A 23,271-nucleotide genomic window follows, 5' to 3' on the forward strand; every position below is an offset into this window, starting at 1 on the left:
CTACTATTCCTATTTACTTGTTTAATATCTCAAACAAATAAACGGACTGTATTTAGTCAAAATACTGTGGTGTTGGCTAAGTCTGTGGTTACATTTGAAGCAGGAGTTGATAGTTTCCTGATTGGTCAGGGCATCAAAGGATATGGTGATGAGGTTGAGTGGGATCCAGGCTCAGCCATGATGGAAATGGTGGAGCAGATTTGATGAGCTGAATGGCCTAGTTCTGTCCTGTATCTTATGGTCTTACAGACTGGAAAGGTTTAGATAATGTCATCAAACTTCTTAACTCCAGTATGAATTTCAATAAATGTGACACTGAGAGCTCCATCAATTTACTTGAACAAAAAGATGAGAAGTTTTACTGGATTCTTAAAAAAAAACAAGTAGTCAGTTCTAGTAAAAGGATTGCTAGCTGTATCGCAATGTATATGCAGTACGCTCTGAAAATATGCTGCCGGTTAAAGGGTCAGAAGTCATGTGCTAATCACAAGATGTACTTCTTTTCATGATCTGTGCAATTAAGGCATTATCAGCAAGCCCCGCACATACCAGAGAGACTTAACTGTTAACTTCATCTGTCCACTTTGAAGTGGACAAAAAGTAACGGGTGAAACTTTTACAGTCATTAAACGTGTTGGTTGCATATCCTCACAATGCACCTATCTCTGTTGCTGTGGATGCTGCTGGGCGTTTTCCAAGAAATGGCTTCTCAGTTTCCACGTGCATGTAGCACAGTTTCTGCGCTGCTGTCTAAGCAATGCTGCCCATCCCGTGGCTCAGATGCGACGGTGCTGTGTGGAGCAGAATCCAGTCGAGGAGTGTGTGCTGATGTACGTGTCATCAACAAACCTTGGAGTGGCCCTTATCACTTACAAAACGTGGACGATCGGGAGCGATGGCCTTTGAAGTTCTTTAATCGCACCTGCAGGTGCACAGGTAATAGGCTTTTTACACTTCTGCTTATATACAGTACTAGTCATTCCAAATTTTTGATTAGCTCTGCCATCCTGAAAGTTTTCACTATTTCCTGATGAGTATGCATATCATCTGAGTTCTGGTATCAGCCTTGCATAACTTCCAATGTGACTTTATCTGCTTTAAAATGCATGTCACTTGACATACATCGACTTGTAAATCCATTGTTTCAAACTTATATTATTGTAATTGGCACTACCCTCTTCTCTGTGAGTGGTACATATTGATATGGGGAACTTGATGCTGACTTTCACTGATGATGCCTGCGTGGCAGGAATAAAATTGATATAATTGGTTCTTCTATTCCCATTGAATGGTTGTGAAATTCTCTCATTCCTTGTAAATTTCTGTCTGCCACTGGTTAAAAGTCTGATCACTGTGTTTTTCATTATTGATATTAATAATGTACAGGAAGTCATATATTTGTGGGGGGGGGAAGTAAAAGGAAATGTAGGAGTGGGACACTGTACATTTGGAGCATAGATAATGTTCTCTGTAATTCATTGCCTGGCTGGCTTTAGGATTTAAAACAGATCCTTGGGGCTGGAAAGTTATTTAGAATGCAAGGGAGCCAATACAGCTGATATGGCCTGCATAGGTATCAGTGACAGATGTAGAGCAAGGAGGAGGTACTTCAGAGGGAATAAAAGGTGTGAGGTGTTATGTTTTGTAACTACAAAGCATTAAACTAATTCAAAGGAAGACACGGGAGTCCGAGATATGAGTTTAAGAACACAGAACAGTACAGCACAGAAACAGGCCATTCAGCCCACAATGTTGTGCCAAACCAGCTAAAAGGCATTTAACTCAAGCACTAATCCATCCTACCTACAACATGTGCATATCCCTCCAGCTTTCTTACATCCAGGTGCCCATCCAAATGTCTCTTAAAAGCCTCTACCACTATCCCAGGCAGCACATTCCAGACACCCACCACTTTGAGTAAAAAACTTACCCCTCACATCCCTCTTTGAACCTACCCACTCTCACCTTCAATGTTTGTCCCCTGCTATTAGACATTTCAACCCTGGGAAACAGATACTCTCTGTATACTCTATCTATGCCTCTCATAATCTTGTAAACCTCTATCTGATCTCCCCTCTTCCTCTGGCACTCCAGAGAAAACAACCAAGTTTATCCAGCCTCTTGTGATAGCATACACCCTCTAAACCAGGCAGCGTCCTGGTAAACCTCTTCAGCACCCTCTCCAAAGCCTCAACATCCATCCTGTAGTGGTGTGACCAGAACTGTACGCAATGGTCCAGATACGGCCTAACCAGAGTTTTATAAAGTTGCAACTTAACCTCCTGACTTTTGAACTCAAAGCCCTGACTAATAAAAGCAAGCTTTCCATAAGCCTTCTGAACCACCTTATTGAGCTGTGTAGGTCAATAAGATCTCCCAGTGTGCAGGATCTCCCAGTGGTCCACCAGAGAAAGCAGGATCTCCCAGTGGCCACACATTTTAATTCCACATCCCATTCCCATTCTGATATGTCTATCCACGGCCTCCTCTACTGTAAAGATGAAGCCACACTCAGGTTGGAGGAACAACAGCTTATATTCCGCCTGGGTAGCCTCCAACGTGATGGCATGAACATTGACTTCTCAAACTTCCGCTAATGCCCCACCTCCCCCTCGTACCCCATCCATTATTTATTTATATACACACATTCTTTCTCTCTGTCTCCTTTTTCTACCTCTGTCCCTCTGACTATACCCCTTGCCCATCATCTGGGCTTTCTCCCTCCTCCCCTTTTTCTTTCTCCTGAGGCCTTCTGTCCCATGATCCTCTCATATCCCCTTTGCCAATCACCTGTCCAGCTCTTGCCTCCATCCCTCCCCCTCCTGTCTTCTCCTATCATTTTGGATCTCTCCCTCCCCCTCCCACTTTCAAATCTCTTACTAGCTCTTCTTTCAGTTAGTCCTGACAAAGGGTCTCGGCCTGAAACGTCGACTGTACCTCTTCCTAGAGATGCTGCCTGGCCTGCTGCATTCACCAACAACTTTTATGTGTGTTTATTGACCTGTGTAGCCACTTTCAAGGGGCTATGAATTTGGATCCCGAGCTCTCTCTGCTCAGCAACACTGTTAAGGATCTTGCCCTTAACAGTGTACTGTCTCCTTGCATTTGTCCCACCAACGTGCACCCACTTCAAATTTATCTGTGTTAAACTCCATCTGCTATTCCTCTGCCCATTCTGGTAAATGATCTATATAGTGCTGTATTCTTTGCCAGCCTTCTCTACTATCCACAACTCCACCAGCATTGGTATCGTCTGCAAACTTACTAACCCACCCATCTACATTTTCATCCAGATAATTTATATACATGGCAAACAGCAGAGGTCCCAGCACAGATATCTGTGGAACACCATTAATTACAGACCCCCAGCTCGAATAAATCCCTTTAATCACTACCCTATCTTCTATGCGCAAGCTAGTTCTGAATCCAAACAGTCAATTTGCAGCTGATCCCATGCATCGTAATCTTTTGGATTAGTCTCCCATGAGGAATTTCATCAAATGCCTTACTAAAATCCATGGAAACAACATCCACTACCCTACCCTCATCAATCCCTCTCATCACCTTGTCAAAAAACTCAATCAAGTTGGTAAGGCAAGACTTGCCATGCACAAAGCCATGCTGGGTCTCCCTAATTAGGCCATGGGTTTCCAAATGCTCATATATCCGATCACTAAGAATTTTCTCCAGCAATTTCCCTACAAATAACGTGAGACTCACCGGTTTATAGTTCCCAGGATTTTCTCTTATTCCCTTCTTAAATAGAGGTACAACATCAGCAGCTCGACAGTCCTCCAAGACTCGCCTATGGCTAGAGAGGAAACATTGATACTGGTCAAAGACCCAGCAATCTCATCTCTTGCCTCCTTCGATAAACTGGAGTAAATCCCATCAGGCCCAGGGGTCTCATCAACTTTAATACGCATTAGGAGGCCCAGTACTTCCTTGACCTCTAAATGCCCTAATGTATGTATACACTCAGCACTGATCTCCTGGTCCTCCATGTCCTTTTCCTTGGTGAATACTGAAGCAAAATGCTCATTGAGTACCTGACTCACATTCTCTGCATCCAAGCAGATGTTTCACCTTTTATCATTGAATGGTCCTACCCTCTCCCTAGTTATCCTCTTGCTCTTGATGTATGTATAGATTGCCTTGGGATTCACCTGAATTCCACTTGCTAAGGACTTTTCACGGCCCCTCCTGGCTTTCCTAATTTCATTTTTTCATTCTTTTCTGGCTTCTTTATACTTCTCGTGTGCTTTGTTTGATCCTGACTTCTGAAGCTTTGCATACTTTTCGTTCTTCTTCTCGACTAAATTTATCACTTCTCTGGACATCCAAGGTTCTCAGAGAAGGACACTTCTCTGTCCTTCCTTCTAACAGGAACATACCTTTCCTGTATTCTGTGCAGTTGATCTTTAAACCACCTCCACATGTCTGATATTTGAGTAGTCTTTTATGTGACTGCCTCACTTAAAGTCAACCTAAAACACTTCAAGAGAAAAGGTGTTCCCAATTAACGTTTCTTAGTTCCTGCCTAATGTCCCCATAATTTGCCCTACTCCAATTTAAAACTTTCTCACAAGGACCATACCTATCCTTATCTATAGTTATCCTGAAAGTTAAGGAGTCGTGGTCACTGTTCCCTAACTGTTCAGCCACTGAAAGGTCAGTCACCCGGCCAGGCTCATTACCCAACACCAGGTCCAGTACGGCCCCTCCTCTCAGTGGATCGTCCACATATTAATTTCAGACACGCCCTTGGATACACTTAACAAATTCTGCCTCATCTAAACCTCTGCTAAGAAGGTCCCAGTTTATATCAGGGAAGTTGAAATCCCCATGACAACAACCATATTATTTTTCCACATTTCCTTAATCTGATTACATTTCTGTTCCCCAATTTCCCAATGACTTTTGAGGGGGTATCTGTAGTACAATCCCATCAGTGTGATTGCACCCTTCCTATTCATTCAGGTTTACTTTAAGTGAGGCACTCATATACAAGATTACTCAAATATTATTGAAATATTACAAACACAGCACGAGGGTCTATTGCTGGGCCTTCATTGAATGAAATATCTAAACTCATCATATCCTAGTTTATTAGCAATCAAAATATACAAGGGTGAGTAAGTTGTTGAGCCTTGGATATCGCTTTTCAATTGGTAGAGAAAGGTCCAGTGTTATCGTCCATATCCATTCAATCAAAGATTTCAGACAGAGACAAGGACAAAGATAAGACAAGGGATCAGTTCTGCTGAAGCAATATGAACAGCCGGGATACAAATTAAAAAGGACAACTACATACGTTATACTACTTTACATGCATAAGTGGGCTTTGGGTCAGTAAGGTTGGAGAGTAAGGCTCAAAGGTTGGTGTGATAGAAATGGAGTTCAGTTCATGGGCCATCCACATGACAACTGAGGAAAGAGGAACAGGCTTCAATTTAAATGAGCTGGGAGCAGGGTCCTAGTAAACAGAATGATTTGGGCTTCAAATAAAATTCTAGTCTAAATAGTTGAGAAGAGTATTTCAGTGAAAATAAATTTAGAAAGGTAAAAAAGAAAGGTCAGGGAAATACTGCCAAGTAGCAAAATGGGGACACAACAAACTGCAGATGATGGAATCTGGAGCAACACACAAGATACTGGAGGTACTTAGCAGGTCAGTCAGCATCTATGGAGGGAAATTAACAGTTAATGATTTGGTTTGAGACCTTCATCTGGAGTCAAAGCAGCAAAGCGAGTGACAACTCGTGGCTGTTAGGACAGGACAGTCAGAGCAGGAAAAAAGACAAACTGGAAGGCTCCTCATGTGAATGCACACAGGATTCATCACAAAATACTTGAATTATTAAATATTCCAGGCCACCTAACATATAGCAGGGAGACATTATAGAAAAGGAAGATAGATGGCCCTTTGGAGGAACGTTATCACAGTGCCAGCGTCCAGGGTTCATTTCCCGCCACTCTGTAGGAAGTCTGTATGTTCTCCCCTTGACTGCATGGGTTTCCCCCGGGTGCTCCGATTTCCTTCGAGTTAGTAGGTTAATTGATCTTATAGGTATATTTGTGCAGTGTGGGCTTGTTGGGCCAAAAAGGTCTGTTACTGTGCTGTATCTCCAAATAAAAAAAAATAAAATATAGAGTGCAATAAACCCAAGAGTGAGAAAGGATCTCATTTCAGAAATCAGTCTGAGTAAAACTAAGTAACAGCTGTGCAAAATGCATTGACTGGATTCAATTCATAGAACATAGAATACCCTTCAGCTTGCACCATCTATGCCAGCTATGATGCCAATCCAAACTAATCCTGTCTGCCTGCCCATGATTTATATCACTCCATTCTCTGGCAGTTCATGTGCATATCTAAATACCTCTTCAATGTTGCTGTTGTATCAGCTTTCACCACTACTTTTGCGGCACTTTGCATACTGTTAAAAAAAACTTGCTTGTAAATCTCCTTTAAACTTTCCCCCTCTCACCACAAACTATGCCCTTTCGACTTTGACACTTCCACACTGGGAAAACAGCACCATCTATCTACCCTGCCAATACCTCTCATAATTTGATATACTTGCCACCCACCCTCAGCCACTGATTCTGTCCAAACTCTCCTTATAGCAAGTACTCTCTAATTTGGGCAACATCATGTAAATCTCTTCTGCACACTCTCTAAAGCCTCCGTTAACTGTGCACAATACCCCAAATATGGACGAACTGAAGTTTTATTCATCTGCAATGCAACTTTCCAACTTTTACATCTTCATCAATACCCCAGTGAAGACAAGTATACTGTATGCTTTCTTTATCAACTCTATCTACTGTGTTGCAATGTGCGAGCAAAGGACTTGCATCTCAAGATCACCCTGTACACCAATGCTCCTAAAGATCCTAACATTTACTTTGTATTTGACCTCCTAAAGTGCGACACCTCACATCTGTCTGGATTAAACTCCATCTGCCATTTAAGTCCCTGCTGAATCCTTTGACAACCTTCTTCACTAATTTTGATGCCATTTGCAAACTCACTAATCAGCCCAACTACATTTGCATTCAGATCATTTATGTATTTTATAAACAGAGCTCCCAGCACTGATCCTTATAGAATACCACTGAGCACAGTCCTCCAGTCAGTATAACACCCCTCCATCTCTTCCCTCTGCTTTCTATGCCCAAGCCATTTTTTAATCCAATCTACAAATTCATAACCTTAATTTCCAGACTACCCTTATCCTTTCCAAAGCCATCTTGAAACGTATACAGTTATGGTTACTGTTTGCCAAATGTTCACCCCTTTATACTTCAACCACATGCTCAATTTTATTCCCCAGAGGTGGATCTAGGTCTGCCCTGTCTCTAGTTACATAAGAACACACACAAAATGCTGGCGGAATTCAGCTGGTCAGACAGCATCTATGGAAATTAATAAACAGTCAAATGTTTCGAGCCAAGACCCGTCTTCAGGACTGGAATGGAAGAGGGGGAGACGCCAGAATAAAAAGGTTGGGAGAGGGGAAGGAGGATAGCTAGAAGTTGATTGGTGAAGCCATGTGGATATGAAAGGTAAAGGGCTGGAGAGGAAGGAAACTGATGGGAGAGGAATGTGGACCATCGGAGAAAGGGAAGGAGGAGGGGACCCCGCAGGAGAAGATAGGAAGATGAGGAGAGGTAAGAGACTAGGGTGGCAAATAGAAGGGGGGAGGGGGTTTATTTTAAATCAGAAGGAGAAATTAATATTCATGCCATCAAGTTGGAGTTGGAGGTTACCCAGATGGAATATGAGGTGTTGCTCCTCCACACTGGAGACCTCATCTTGGCACAAGACAAGGGATGAATCAATATATCAGAACTGGTCGGTCCCCTCCCCCACCTTTTTTTTCCCCTTGCTGTCTTCCCCATTCCTTTCCACTCCTGAAGAGGAGTTGTGGTCTGAAACATAGACTATTTATTCATTTCCATAGATGCTGCCTGACCTACTGAGTTCCTCCAGCATTTTGTGTGTGTTGCTTTGGATTTCAGGCATCTGCAGAATTTCTTCTGTTTCTAATTACATATGCAGCTCTCATGAATGCACTTTAAAAATTCTGCCAAATCTTTTCACACTAAAGTGATCTCAATTAATATTAAAGAACTTTAAACCCCCTACTACTATAACCCATTTGCTATTACAACTCATTGTGATTCACCTACATACAGTATTTGCTTCTCTATCTCCTGCTGACTCTTGAGAGGCATGTAACTTGATATGAACAAAGTAATCTCTATTTTATTTTAATTTCCATCCCCAAGGTCACATTTGAAGTCTTCTAGAATATATTCCCCCCTTACTTCAGAGATGGACTCTCTAATCGTCAGTCCAGTATCATGCCCTCTTTAAAGTCCCTGCCATCATACCTAATATTCCCATACCTAAAAGCATGGGAATATTTCTCATATTAGCTTTGTTGTCCTCCCACATACCTATGTCTGCTCTAACTACTATTCTGTTCTAATTTTTCTTCTCTTTTTGACTGTGCCTCTCTCCTGGCTCTACATCTGTTTTGTGTCTCATTCTGCTGCCAAATTAATTCAAAACCTTACCAACTATGAGGAGATGTGGAGAGGGCTTGACTCAAAACCAGAATAGCAGAGACAATTAGCAATGATCAATAATTTTAAAAATACACTGCAAAAATAACAAGTCACCAGGGACCACAAAGCAAGAGAGGACACATACTAAGCACTACAGGTAACAAGCAGACTGAAGGCTAGGAGCAACTGGTTCAGGCTGGCTGGTTTGATGTACAAACAGGGATTGTGGATGAGAGCTGAGTTTAAATAGGTTGCAGGTGATGAGTTGGAAATGAGTGGCAGGTGACTCCTGTTCACTGGGTAGAGACAGGGAGGTGTCTGCTTTGTAAGTAACTATATAATCTGCTTTGCATTTTCAAAAGTGTCTCTAAATCCTCTTTACATTAAATAGTTCAAAAGTGCATATTGCTCCTGAGTGTAGCCAAAGTAAGACTCACAAAATGTTTTTCCTCTAGAGTCAGATTCACATTTATTTATTTATCACATGAATATGAAACATACAGTGAAATGTATCATTTGTATTAACAACCAATATAATCTAATATAACCAATATAATCTAAGCATGTGCAGGGGCAGCCCGTAAGGGCCGCCACACATGCTGGTACCAACATAACATGACCACAAGTTTCACACAAGCAATAGCAACAACAGAACAGCAATGAAACAACAACAACAAAACAAGTTCATATCCTCCCTCCCAGCCATCCACCCATGCACTCACACAGATTTTCCTCCAGCCCCAGGATGCGTTGTCTCCAGCCTCCAGAGGACTCAGATTTGCAGATACAGAGGCTTCAACTTCACCAGTGGACTTGCAGACCCAGGACTTTGGCAACTGGGCGTCATCTTCCAGACTTCAAATCAACTTTCAGGCTTCGCTCTTCAGTATCAAACCTAGCACTTGTTGATCATGTTGAATGAGCCCTGGATGAGGATCTGGAACTCTATTCCTTGAACTTCAGACTCCTCAGCGACCATGATCCTGAAAACTAGGCCTCAAACTCCGGTCTTGTCAACTCGTGTGCCTAGGGCAGGGGTCCCCAACCTTTTTTGTGCCGCGGACTGGTTTATTATTGACAATATTCTTGCGGACCGGCCGACCGGGGGGGTAGGGTTGCCAACGGACAAGAGTAGCAGTCAAATACGTTGTGTTTACCCCGTGAAAGACTACCATGGCCATGAAGCCTTGCACGGGCACTTGTGTGCTCATGCGTGCCTTGCGCAGGCGCGTACGTGCAGATTTTTTTCTACAAATCGTTTCTGGCTATTCTGTTCAGTGAAACTACACTGTACATACATTATTTCTACTTTATATCGGCTGTGTATTTATCATATCATTCATGCTTTTACTGTATGTTAGTGTTATTTTAGGTTTTATGTGTTATTTGGTATGATTTGGTAGGTTAATTTTTGGGTCTGGGAACGCTCAAAAATTTTTCCCGTATAAATTAATGGTAATTGCTTCTTCGCTTCACGCCATTTCGGCACAAAAGATTTCATAGGAGTGCTCTACCTTAGCGGGAGAAATATGGGACAAGGGCGGTCCCGTATGGGACAAACCAATTTAGCCCAATATATGGGATGTCCCGGCTAATACGGGACATTTGGCAACCCTGGGGGGGGGGGGGGTGTTAATCAGGACCGGAATATAGGTGATAAGTCACTTATAAGTGGCTAGTACACTCAATTTCGTTTCTAAAAGGGTTTATCTAACGAATTTAATATTAAACACACAGCGCATATTTTCCTCGCATGAATATAGTGATAAGTCAATTGTAAGTCATTCTTAAGAAAAACAGCATCATAACATTTTAAGTAACGTTTGGATATTAAACACACAGCACATATTTTCCTCATATGAACATATAAAAGCATTACAACACACCAATATCACTGAATCAGTGGGAGCCCTAGGCTTGTGTCCCTGCAACAAGACGGTCCTATCAAGGGGTGATGGGAGACAGCGATACTCGAAGGGGGTTCCTTATGTCCAGTCTATTCCGCAATTTAGTTTTCGTTGCATTCATTGCGGAAAACCCCACTTCACAGAGATATGTTGGAAATGGAAGCAACGTTTTCAGTGCTTTCGTGGCTATCTCAGGATATTTAGCCTTGACTTTGATCCAGAATGCGGGCAGAGATGTTATGTCAAACATACTTTTCAGCCCGCTGTCATCTGCAAGCTCGAGGAGTTGATCTTCTTTCCGCGCTGACATGGATGACGTGTGCGTAATTACCTCGCGTGCGTTCAAGTTCAACAGTGGGCGTGACAGGGAATGAGGAAAGGTGCAGCTGGCTCATATCATTTCCTTGCAGCCCGGTAGCACATGCTTTGCGGCCTGGTACCGGTCCACGGCCTGGTGGTTGGGGACCACTGGCCTAGGGGGTCACCAACCCTTGTGCCTGCTGTCTGCACAGAACTGCGATCCTGGAATCTGCCGACAACTCTTGGACCTGAGGCTCCACTAGACCTCATCCTCATTGGTCTTCTGGCCTGACATCTGACCACAGATGCCCTTCATTCCATGTCGACATTACTGGCCATTAGAAAGCAGAGCATGGAGCAGGTAAGATCCTCAGAAATGTGGACGCCAAGGAATCTGAAGCTTGATACACGCTCCACTACAGCTCCATTGATGTAGATGGGGACGTGAGTGTGGCTCCTAGCATGCCTGAAGTCCACAATGATCTCCTTGGTCTTCTGGGTGTTAAGGGCCAGGTTGTTCTTGGCACACCACACGGCCAGGTGCTGGACCTCGTCCCTGTAGGGCGTCTCATCATCCCCTCTGATCAGGCCAACCACCGAGGTGTCATCTGTGAACTTGATTATGGAGTTAGAACTGTGTACAGGAACACGGTCATAGGTGAAAAGGGAGTACAGAAGAGGGCTCAGCACACAGCCTCGAGGCACACCGGTATTCAGGGTGAGAATGGAGGATGAGAGGTTGTCTAACTTAACAGATTGGGGTCTGTTAGTCAGAAAGTCCAAGGTCCAATTGCAGAGGGATGAGCTGATACCAAGCTGGCGAAGTCTGGCGATCAGCTTGGAGGGGATCACAGTATTGTATGCTGAACTAAAGTCAATGAACAGCATTCTGACATAAGAGTTGGGGCTGTCCAGGTGGGTCAGGGCAGAATGAAGTGCCGTGGAGATGGCGTCCTCTGTAGACTTGTTGGGGTGATAGGCAAATTGATGGGGGTCCAGAGTAGTGGGCAGACAGGATTTCAGATGTGATAGAACCAGTCTCTCAAAGCACTTTGCAATGGTGATGGTGAGTGCAACTGGGCAGAAGTCATTCAGGCCTGTGGCAGTGGAATGCTTCAGCACTGGCACGATGGTGGCGATCTTGAAGCTTGTGGGGACAACTGCCTGGGCCAGGGACAGATTGAAAATGTCTGTGAAGACCCTGGCCAACTGCCCTGCACAGACTCTGAGCACACGGCCAGGTATTGCATCTGGACCAGCTGCCTTCCGTACATTCACCCTGCTCAGGGTGGCGAAAACATCGCAGGTGGAAAGTGAGAGAGGCAGTTCACCAGGTGGGAGATCCAAGCGACTGTAGAAGTAATTGAGCTCATCAGGGAGGGAAGCAGAGCTGGAAGGGGGCACAGTACTAGGTGGTTTGAAGTCTGTAATAATCTGTATGCCATGCCACGTGCGCTGGGGGCCCAAGAAATGCTCCTCGATCCTCTGCTGTATGTGTGTTCAGCCTGAGGGATTCCCCTCCTCAGGTTGGCCCTGGCTGAGCTGTAAGCCTTCCGGTCTCCAGACTTGAAGGCTGAATCTCTGGCTTTGAGCAGGAGGCGAACTTCTCTGTTCATCCTTGGTTTCTAATTGGGGAAAACTTTTAGTTGTTTTTGTGTTGTCACTCTATCTAGAGAGAGTAAATTAATGTTTCAGCTTGATTCCTTTTCAAATATCAAGGAGGGATAGATAGTGAAAATCATGAAAATATTTATGATTGGTTGGAAATCAAGAGAGATTAAATGATACAAATGGAGTTGTTGTGGCTTCAGGAAACCATTGAAACCATAGAAACTACAGCACAGAAACAGGCCCTTTGGCCCTTCTTGGCTGTGCCGAACCATTTTCTGCCTAGTCCCACTGACCTGCACACGGACCATATCCCTCCATACACCTCCCATCCATGTATCTGTCCAATTTATTCTTAGATGTTAAAAAAGAACCCACATTTACCACCTCGTCTGGCAGCTCATTCCATACTCCCACCACTCTGTGTGAAGAAGCCCCCCCTAATGTTCCCTTTAAACTTTTGCCCCCTCACCCTTAACCCATGTCCTCTGGTTTTTTTCTCCCCTTGCCTCAGTGGAAAAAGCCTGCTTGCATTCACTCTATCTATACCCATCATAATTTTATATACCTCTATCAAATCTCCCCTCATTCTTCTACGCTCCAGGGAATAAAGTCCTAACCTATTCAACCTTTCTCTGTAATTGAGTTTCTCAAGTCCCGGCAACATCCTTGTAAACCTGCTCTGCACTCTTTCAACCTTATTTATATCCTTCCTGTAATTTGGTGACCAAAACTGAACACAATACTCCAGATTCGGCCTCACCAATGCCTTATACAACCTCATCATAACATTCCAGCTCTTATACTCAATACTTTGATTAATAAAGGCCAATGTACCAAAAGCTCTCTTTACGACCCTATCTACCTGTGACGACACTTTTAGGGAATTTTGTATCTGTATTCCCAGATCCCTCTGTTCCACTGCACTCCTCAGTGCCTTACCATTAACCCTGTATGTTCTACCTTGGTTTGTCCTTCCAACGTGCAATACCTCACACTTGTCTGTATTAAACTCCATCTGCCATTTTTCAGCCCATTTTTCCAGCTGGTCCAAGGCCCTCTGCAGGTTCTGAAAACCTTCCTCACTGTCTACTACACCTCCAATCTTTGTATCATCAGCTAACTTGCTGATCCAATTTACCACATTATCATCCAGATCATTGATATAGATGACAAATAACAATGGACCCAGCACTGATCCCTGTGGCACACCACTAGTCACAGGCCTCCACTCAGAGAAGCAATTCTCTGCCACCGCTCTCTGGCTTCTTCCATCGAGCCAATGTCTAATCCAATTTACCACCTCTCCATGTATACCTAGCGACTGAATTTTCCTAACTAACCTCCCATGCGGGACCTTGTCAAAGGCCTTACTGAAGTCCATGTAGACAATATCCACTGCCTTTCTTTCATCCACTTTCCTGGTAACCTCCTCGAAAAACTCCAACAGATTGGTCAAACATGACCTACCACGCACAAAGCCATGTTGACTCTCCCTAATAAGCCCCTGTCTATCCAAATGCTTGTATATTCTGTCTCTTAGTACTCCCTCCAATAACTTACCTACTACTGACGTTAAACTCACCGGCCTATAATTTCCCGGATTACTTTTCGATCCTTTTTTAAACAACGGAACAACATGAGCCACTCTCCAATCCTCCGGCACTTCACCCGTAGACAGCGACATTTTAAATATTTCTGCCAGGGCCCCCGCAATTTCAACACTAGTCTCCTTCAAGGTCCGAGGGAACACTCTGTCAGGTCCCGGGGATTTATCCACTTTAATTTTCCTCAAGACAGCAAGCACCTCCTCCTTTTCAATCTGTACAGTTTCCATGGTCTCACTACTTGATTTCCTCAATTCCATAGATTTCATGCCAGCTTCCTTAGTAAATACAGACGCAAAAAACCTATTTAAGATCTCCCCATTTCCTTTGGTTCCGCACAAAGCGGACCACTCTGATCTTCAAGAGGACCAATTTTATCCCTTACAATCCTTTTGCTCTTAATATACTTGTAAAAGCTCTTTGGATTATCCTTCACTTTGACTGCCAAGGCAACCTCATGTCTTCTTTTTGCCCTCCTGATTTCTTTCTTAAGTATTTTCTTGCACTTCTTATACTCCTCAAGCGCCTGATTTACCCTGTTTCCTATACATTTCATACAATAGAGCTTATGAATCACAGCTAATCTATCTGGTGATGCAAGTCACATTTCTATCAGTATTAGTCTGTAGGATAGAACAGCCTGTGGAATGGGCAATGCAAGTTAGGTGAATTGTACTGCAGAATAAAGTGAGGTGATGCATTTTGGTGGTAAGAATGAGGATAGGAGAGGAACAAACATGCTCTTCTAAAAAGAGATGCATGGGATAAGAGACATTTATTTTTTCATAAGTCACTGAAGTGGCCATGTTGACAAAGTGCAAAATAAGGCATAGACAATTACAGCTTTACCAATAAAGGCATTGAGTATAAAAGCAGGGAACTTGTTCTGAACCCTTATGAAACACTGATCAGGCTTACCTGGAGTATCAAGTTTAATTATCATACAACCATGCATGAATACAGCCAAACGAAACAGCATTGCTCCGAGGCCAAGGCACTGCACACAGTACCAACAGTCATACACAGCACAAGGCACATATAAGATATCTGTAATATACAGCCACACAAAAAAATAGCAGAAATCTGCAGTCGACCACAATACAGCTTGTCTTCTGCCTAGTGAACACCGGAGGGCAGCACTGACTCCGGCTTGGACACCTGCCACACTGACTCTGGTGGAGCCTCTTTCCTGGGTGGCTGGAAATAGGCAATATCACTGCTTGAGGTCACAACATTATACAACATATGTGAGAGGAACACTTTTATAAGAATGTTTCCTTGGAAGACGAACTGTAAGTAGATGGGTAGGATAAAGATTTTAAAGCAGATAGAATGGCTGAGAAGAGATCTGAGAGGTGTGTAAAATGATGAGGCAGCGGGACAAAGTGGATAGTGGGAGACTGCCCATTGATGGAGGGATTGAGAACAGATCAAACAAAGGAGAAGAGAATTGGGAATGGTGTGAGGAAAGATGACTGGAATCTAGAATCCAGTGCCCGTTGATGTGGTGGAGATAGGTTACATTGCAGCCTTAAAGAAGAAAATGACTGATTTTACAGAAGAGGAAAAAAAATAGCAAAGCTGCAGGAAAAGAGCTAGTGGGTTGTATTGGAATTCTCTGTTAGATAGCCAGTATCCACAATAGACATGACCGCTTCCTGTTCTGAAGCTATTTTGTAATTCTATGAAGTATAAAGGGATGGAGGAAAACAGAGAGGAGAGTGAGAATAGTTCAGTAGTTTTGCAGCCCTGTGGAAGGGCTGATTCTATGCCAGTGCCACCGACTGAAGTGTCATGGGAGAGAGTGGTACATTGGGAATGGTGGATCAGCTGTTGGAGGCTCTGTACTTGGCGAGTTGTGCGTGTGCTCTCTCTCCCTCTCCCCCCACACTCACTCTCTCTCTCTCTCTCTCTCTCTCTCTCCCTGCCTCCCTCCCTCTCTCCTTCTCGTTGGTAGGTGAGAGATTGTTGTCGAGTCTCAGGTACAGAACTCAGAAAATAAGGGAGGTGACAAGCTTCTAACACCATAAATCAGTGAGTTGTTTTGTTCCGTCTCCACTCTCACAGTGAAAGGGGATACCTCTTTTTCCCTTTATTAGGGAGAGAGAGAGACAGAGAGAGAGAGCTTACAACATATCAAATTATCAGCTGAATGATTCGTTTTTGTTGTACTGCAGATCATGGTCTTTCTTGGGGGCTTTGCTATTGCTTGCTTGGTGGGTGCTGATGCTTTTTTACGGATGGGTGGGGGTGGGGGAGGCTCATTGCTTTGCTGCTGCTTGTGCGTGGGAGTGAGGGTAGGGGGGCTTTGGAGTTCCAATGTTTTAACTGTCACTCATTCTTTGGGCACTCTTCTGTTTTCGGGGATGCCTGCAAAGAACAAGAATTTCAGATTGTATATTGTATACGTTTCTCTGATTTTAAATATAACTGTTGAATAGAATCAATGCTAGAAGAATGATATACAAGTTCTGCAGTTTCTGAAAATCTAACATTAAATAAAATGCTGGAACTATCCAAGTGGGAATGAAATGGGGAATTTAAAGTGACGGCCAAGAATGACTTTGAGTTTCCTGATGCCTGTCATTATACATTCTGGTTACCTGTCTTTGGCTGTCATGTTATCCCATCAAAGCTCTAAAACAGTATTTCATCTTCCATCTAAGTTCATTATAGTTCTCAGGATTTAACTGTGAATCAACAATTTTGGATAACCACATTGGCTAGTTATGGTCAAAGGTCAACAGCCCCTCTCTTTCTCTCTGCACTGATGCTGCCTAAACAATGAGATATTTCTGCATTCGTTTTAATTTCAGATTGCAGGAAACTAGTGTTTTCTATGCAATTTTTCCCTTTTTCCTTCGTCTTGTTTCCATTTTATTCGAATGAGTTGCAATAAAAAAGACTTTCAGCTATCCTTCGTGGCCGTCTCCTTTGGTCTCCATCCTATACAGATACTCACTTTTCTTCTGTTCAGCGCTTTCTCTTCTCTGCAATCTAAAACATGTCTAGTTACCATTTTTTCCAAGTTCTAATGAAATATCATTGACTCTCTTTCTCTCCTTTCACAGCTATTGCCTAACCAGCCAAATATTTCAAGTGTTTGCTGGTTTTGTTTTTAATGAACGTAATGTCTTGTCTGAAATGGGTGGAGTATTGTTGAGCAGGGTTAATAACTCCCAAGTCCATAAAGCTTATATTCTAGCAGCTGAACAGCTACGTGCTGTTGTCAATGAGAACTACAATTTTCCATGCAACACACATCAAAGTTGCTGGTGAACGCAGCAGGCCAAGCAGCATCTGTAGGAAGAGGTGCAGTCGACGTTTCAGGCCGAGACCCTTCGTCAGGACTAACTGAAGGAAGAGTGAGTAAGGGATTTGATCCTCCAACTTTCAAATCCCTTACTCACTCTTCCTTCAGTTAGTCCTGACGAAGGGTCTGGGCCTGAAACGTCGACTGCACCTCTTCCTACAGATGCTGCTTGGCCTGCTGCATTCACCAGCAACTTTGATGTGTGTTGCTTGAATTTCCAGCATCTGCAGAATTCCTGTTGTTTGTGCTACAATTTTCCATAATTGATGCATCATTTCTCTTCACTTAAATAGGAAACTATGCCGGATACAACTGTGGTGAATGTAAATTTGGATGGACTGGCTTGAACTGTGATGTAAGAAAACCACCAGTGATAAGAAAAAATATTCTTTCACTAACTCCTGCGGAGCGAGAGCAGTTTTTGGATGCATTAGATCAAGCAAAAACCACAACCCATCCAGATTATGTCATTGCTACCCAACACTGGCTGAGCATACTGGGGCCTAATGGAACTCAACCACAAATTGCAAATGTGACAATATACAATTATTTTGTGTGGCTTCATTATTACTCTACAAGGGATACATTGCTGGGTTAGTTTACTCTTTTTATATTTGTTTTAAGAAAAATTTTGTTGATAGTATCTCTATAACCAATGTTATACTGAGGTAAATTAACAACCTTGCTGCAACATTGAATGAGTAATTCATTTATGGGTTATAGTAACATACTAGCACATTCAACGCATGTGACAATGGATATACGAGGGGTGGTTGATAAGTTTGTGGCCTAAGGTAGAAGGAGTCAATTTTAGAAAACCTAGCACATTTATTTTTCAACATAGTCCTCTCCTACATTTACACACTTAGTCCAGTGGTGATGGAGCATACGGATCTTGGACCTCCAGAAAGTGTCCACAGCAGGGGTGATTGATAAGTTTGTGGCCTAAGGTAGAAGGAGATGAGTTATACAGCTCTCGTTACATACACATGCAGTTCAACTCTTTGAGTGATTATGCAGAAATTTTGAAGTTAATAGCTTATCAGTTAATAACTCATCAGGGGTGATTGATAAGATTGTGGCCTAAGGTAGAAGGAATGAGTTATTAACTTCAAACTTTCTGCATAATCACGCAAAGTGTTGAACTACATGTGCATGTAACGAGAGCTGTATAACTCATCTCCTTCTACCTTAGGCCGTAAACTTATCAATCACCCCTGCTGTGGACACTTTCTGGAGGTCAAAGATCCGTATGCTCCATCACCGCTGGACTAAGTGTGTAAATGTAGGAGGGGACTATGTTGAAAAATAAATGTGCTAGGTTTTCTAAAATGGACTCCTTCTACCCTAGGCCACAAACTTATCAATCACCCTTCGTACAATGATTACTATACTGTATGTGGTTTCCTCTTTTTTAAACCTGTGGCAGGTCAGATGTATTTTAAGGAAACCATAATCACAGGAGATTCAACAGATGCTGAAATCTTTGCAACACGCACAAAATGGGTTTCAAAAGACTGCAGATGTTGGAATCTGAACCAAAATGTTCCTTTGGCTCCTCCTCCCCCCCCCCCATCAGCCTACCACATCCATATAGACATATAGATTATGAAGGCACGTAGTCCCCTTTTATTGTCATTTAGTAATGCATGCATTAAGAAATGATACATTATTTCCTCCGGTGTGATATCACAAAACACAGGACAAACCAAGACTGAAAAAACTGACAAAACCACATAATTATACATATAGTTACAAACAGTGTAACAATACCATCTTGATGAAGAAAATCCGTGAGCACAATAAAGTTCAAAGTTTCACAAATGTCCCACATCTCACGCAGACGGGAGAAGGAAGAAAAACTCTTCCTGCCATGCCGACCACAATCTGACTCTGAGTCATCCGAAAACTTCGAGCTCTGATCAGCTCTCTGACACCGAATACTGAGCGGCATCTCTGCCGAATGATTCGATCACCTTCTCGGTCGCCAAAAGCAGGCAAGGCCGGGGATTTTGAGGCCTACCCTCCGAAAGATTCCCGACCACACAGTAATGACAGCAGCGGACGGGCGTTTCAGAAATTTCTCCAGATGTTCCTCTGTGCTTTCACGTCCATTCTCCATCAAATCAGAATTGTCCATGGCCCCTATTTAACAGATACGACATCATTTTTCACCGGAGACCTACGCACACGCAGCACGCTGCCATCTTCTCCTCCCATCCAACACAACATTCTTCGTCATTTCCTCCAGCTACAACGTGACCTCACCATCAGTCACAACATTCACACCCTGCTCCTCTCTGTTTTCCACACTCTATTCGTGATTTCTTGTTTTGTCCATCCCTCCCACCTCCAGGAACTTGCCCTGCACCATAGAATGTGCAACATCCGTCCCAACATCTCCTTCCTCACCACCATTCAGGAACCTAAACAGCCCTTCCAGGTGAAGCAGAGATCCATGTAGATCTCCTCCAGCCTTGTCTATTACACTTGCTGCTTTCAATGTGACCTTTGGTGAGCCGAAGGGTAGACTCAACAACTGTTTCTCTCCACAACATCTCCAGGTTGCAAGCTATTTTGAGTCCCCTTCCCATTCCCAAATGACTGCCTGTCCTTGGCTTCCTCTTCTGCCCAGGTGAGGCTGAACGTGCACTAGGGGATTAGCACCTTATATTCTGCCTGGATAGTCTCCAACACAGTGGCATGGACATTGAATTCTCCAATTTTAGATAACCTGCACCCCCCACACCCCCCCCACCCATCCACCCAGGACCTTTGACATACTCCCTAATCTCCAAACACATCCTCCCCTACCCTAAGTATCATTCATTTGTTTCCCTTTCCCTGCTTAGTTCAATTTGCCTATCAGCCATTGTCTCTACCCACCCCAATCTTCTCACTGTCCTTTCCTGATCCGCTACTCATCACGTTTCTAACCAGCTTGCAGTATCTGCAGACATCTGTTGTCTGTTGCTATCTCCACCCCACCATCCCCCCTCCCACCTGGCTCCAACAGCAAATCAGCCCCTCCACATCTGGATCTACCCTTTCATTGTCAGCTCCCGTCTCACCCTTGACCCTGTTGTAAAAAAAATACTACTTATAATGATGATTAGTGAGGCAGAGAAAGATCAGTATTTACTGACAAATACCTTTGTTGTTTAAACTAACAAGTATGTGAATTCATACACTAAGTACCTTGTGTACACACCCGCTAAGTATCCCTGACTTTTCTGAATGGTCAAAGAATAGCAAAGGTATTATCCAGGCAAAGGAGTTTACGCTGGCCAGGCGTTCCTCGTTGTCCCAATTCACTCACCACATGTTTCACGCAGGGTTGCTCATGCTTGTATTTGCGATAGTTATTCTTCGAAGTTACCGCTACCAGCACACATGAAGCATCCACTTTTATATCCATTCCTTATCAGTTCAAATGTTGCATTCCAGTGTCATTGGCCACAGGTCACATGTCTGTCTTTTAACACCTTGTTATTGGCTCTGCTCCAAGCCAGCATCAATTTATTGCCCTCTTCCCATCAAGTGACAGTCGATAGTTTATGGCTCTTTGTTCTCAATCAGCAATGAGCTCAACTCACTTCAGGCAGGCTTCAACCCCAACATTCACAAACCTGCATGTTATAGCCAACCAAAGAACATCTCACAAATAACTTCTTAATTGGAAATAATCTCCAATCCAGCAGAATACCTGAAGTATCATTGTGTCTTCTTTAATACATCAATCAAGCCCAGCATGTCAAGCTCACAAAATGAAGGGAGTGCCTTCACAAAATGGCAGCCTCCATCCCCAAGCATGCAGCAAGAACAAAGACAATTAGTCTGTCTGCTTCCACTGTCCTTGATTCATTTGAATTCACTAATTTGGAGATTGTCAATCTTTCTGACCAACAACCCCCACCTCCACCTACTGCCTAACTCCTCTTTGTGCTCTCAGTCCTACTGAAGGTTCTCATTGCCGAAGTGTCAACAATCTACATCTCCAGAGAGATGACACAGTGTAACCCATTGAGTTCCTCCAGCAGCTTGTTACTTTTTGCTACAGGAATAATCAGGTCTGCCATTCATTTAAAACTTGACTGATCAATACAACTCCATTTACTCGTTTTTTCTCTATATTCCAAACCGAAAGCACATTGTTGGAAAGAAACCATATTCAAGCAAACATTATCCAGGTTTCCTGTTTCTTTTTGCCTCAAAATATTCTTGTGAAAATTGAATAGTTTTCCAAATTGCTGGAAAATTCCAATAAAATTACACTGATTATGCAAAGGATCCTAAGTTAGTTTTATTTAATGTTCTATATAACTTTTCAATGGTTTCCACAGATTTTCATTTAATAAATTTAATGCTGTACAATATTTTTTATTCTTGTAGGACCCGGCCAACCATTCAAAGCTATTGATTTTTCTCATCGAGGTCCATCTTTTCTTACTTGGCATCGATACCACTTGATGTTACTGGAGAAAGATCTACAAGTTGGTATTCTGTAATCTGGATTGGTTTAAATCTTATGGTAAATTGCTTTAGGTTAGAAATGGGCTTATTAACTCTAGAGTATGGTGTTCCGTTTGTGAATCTTTTCAATGTATGATTTTCAAAGTTGAAAGTTCACAATAAATTTATTGTCGAAGTGCATATATGTTTCCATATACAACCCTAGAATTCATTTTCTTGCAAGGATTTATAGGAAAAAATACAATAGAATTTTACAAAAAACTATGCACAAACAGACTATCAGGATCTGTGGAGATTTTATGGTCGCTATCAACCCAGTACTGAAAGTAGATCAGGATATCCTCTATCTGGTTCGCATAAAGGAAGGAGACGAGTGGCAGACGGCATTCAACACATCAGAAGGGCACTATGAGTACCTGGTGTTAACCTTTGGCCTTGTGAACGCGCCAGTAGTTTTCCAGGCCTTTATAAATGCCATGCTCCCAGATGCTCCCCATAAGTATATCTTCATCTACTTGGACGACATCCTAATTTTCTCGAAGTCCATAGAGGAGCATGTTGCTCATGTCAGAGATATCCTAAAGAGGCTTCTTGATCATGGACCTTACATCAAGCTTGAGAAGTCTGAATTTCACGTAACCACCATTTCATTTTTGGGTTTGACAAACCTGAATGAGAGGAGCAGCTTACCAAGCCAAGGTGATAGCAGAAATTCGTTAGGGAATCGACACACTCGTTTGCAAGGCCCAGGGGCAAGGGGAGATTCCTCAGAAGAACCCTCCGAGTCGGCAGTTCGTTCCTAGTCCCATCTAGTCTCAGGTTCAGCAATGGGGACATGCATCAAGAATGACCACTCTCCCAGGGATTGCCAGGACCCTTAGGTTAATTATTGGTTGCCTGAAATGGCGGAGGGGGTCCATCAATATGTACAGGCATGTGAGGTGTGCGCTCGGAACATGGAGCTCAGCATCTAACCTCAAGGCTCCTTCACCCTCTGCCTGTCTGGGACAGACCATGGGCTCACATCTCCATTGACTGAAGACCATTACCATGGTAATTGTAGATTGTTTTTTGAAGGTCTGCAGATTCATTGTCTTGGACAGTCTACTATCTGCGGTGGGGATGAAATTGTCCTGCCGGGTCTTCAGGATCCATGGTTTTCCAGTGGACATTGTGTCAGATTGCGATCCACAATTCACATCACATTTCTGGAAGACATTTTACAAACTGATTAAGGCAACTGCAAGCTTTTCACCTGCCACTCAATGGCCAGACAGAGTGGGTGAACCAAAATATGGATCATACCCTAAGTTGCCTGGCCTCTGAAAGACTGGATGAGTGGAGTGACCATTTGATTTCGGCAGAGGTCTCCCACAACACTTCATGGTATTTGGAACACAGGGCGTCCCCTTTCGAATGCCAGTTTGGATATTCTCTGTCACTTTTCCCAGAGCAGAAAGCCGAGATTGGTGTTCCGGCGGCT

At 43.2% G+C, this 23,271-nt stretch overlaps 1 protein-coding gene across 1 annotated transcript in view; it reads left to right on the forward strand.

Moving 5' to 3' along the window:
• The first annotated feature begins 701 nt into the window (after window positions 1-701).
• The window catches only part of dct (dopachrome tautomerase), a 67,869-nt gene continuing 45,299 nt past the window's right edge, over window positions 702-23,271 (forward strand). Inside the window, exons 1-3 of the mRNA XM_072259494.1 lie at window positions 702-936; window positions 17,609-17,908; window positions 21,708-21,808. Coding sequence (XP_072115595.1) covers window positions 702-936; window positions 17,609-17,908; window positions 21,708-21,808 — 636 coding nt within the window. The remainder of the gene's footprint in view (window positions 937-17,608; window positions 17,909-21,707; window positions 21,809-23,271) is intronic.

The sequence above is a fragment of the Mobula birostris genome, chromosome 5 (genome assembly GCF_030028105.1).
Source record: "Mobula birostris isolate sMobBir1 chromosome 5, sMobBir1.hap1, whole genome shotgun sequence".
Classification (NCBI taxonomy): Eukaryota; Metazoa; Chordata; class Chondrichthyes; order Myliobatiformes; family Myliobatidae; genus Mobula; species Mobula birostris.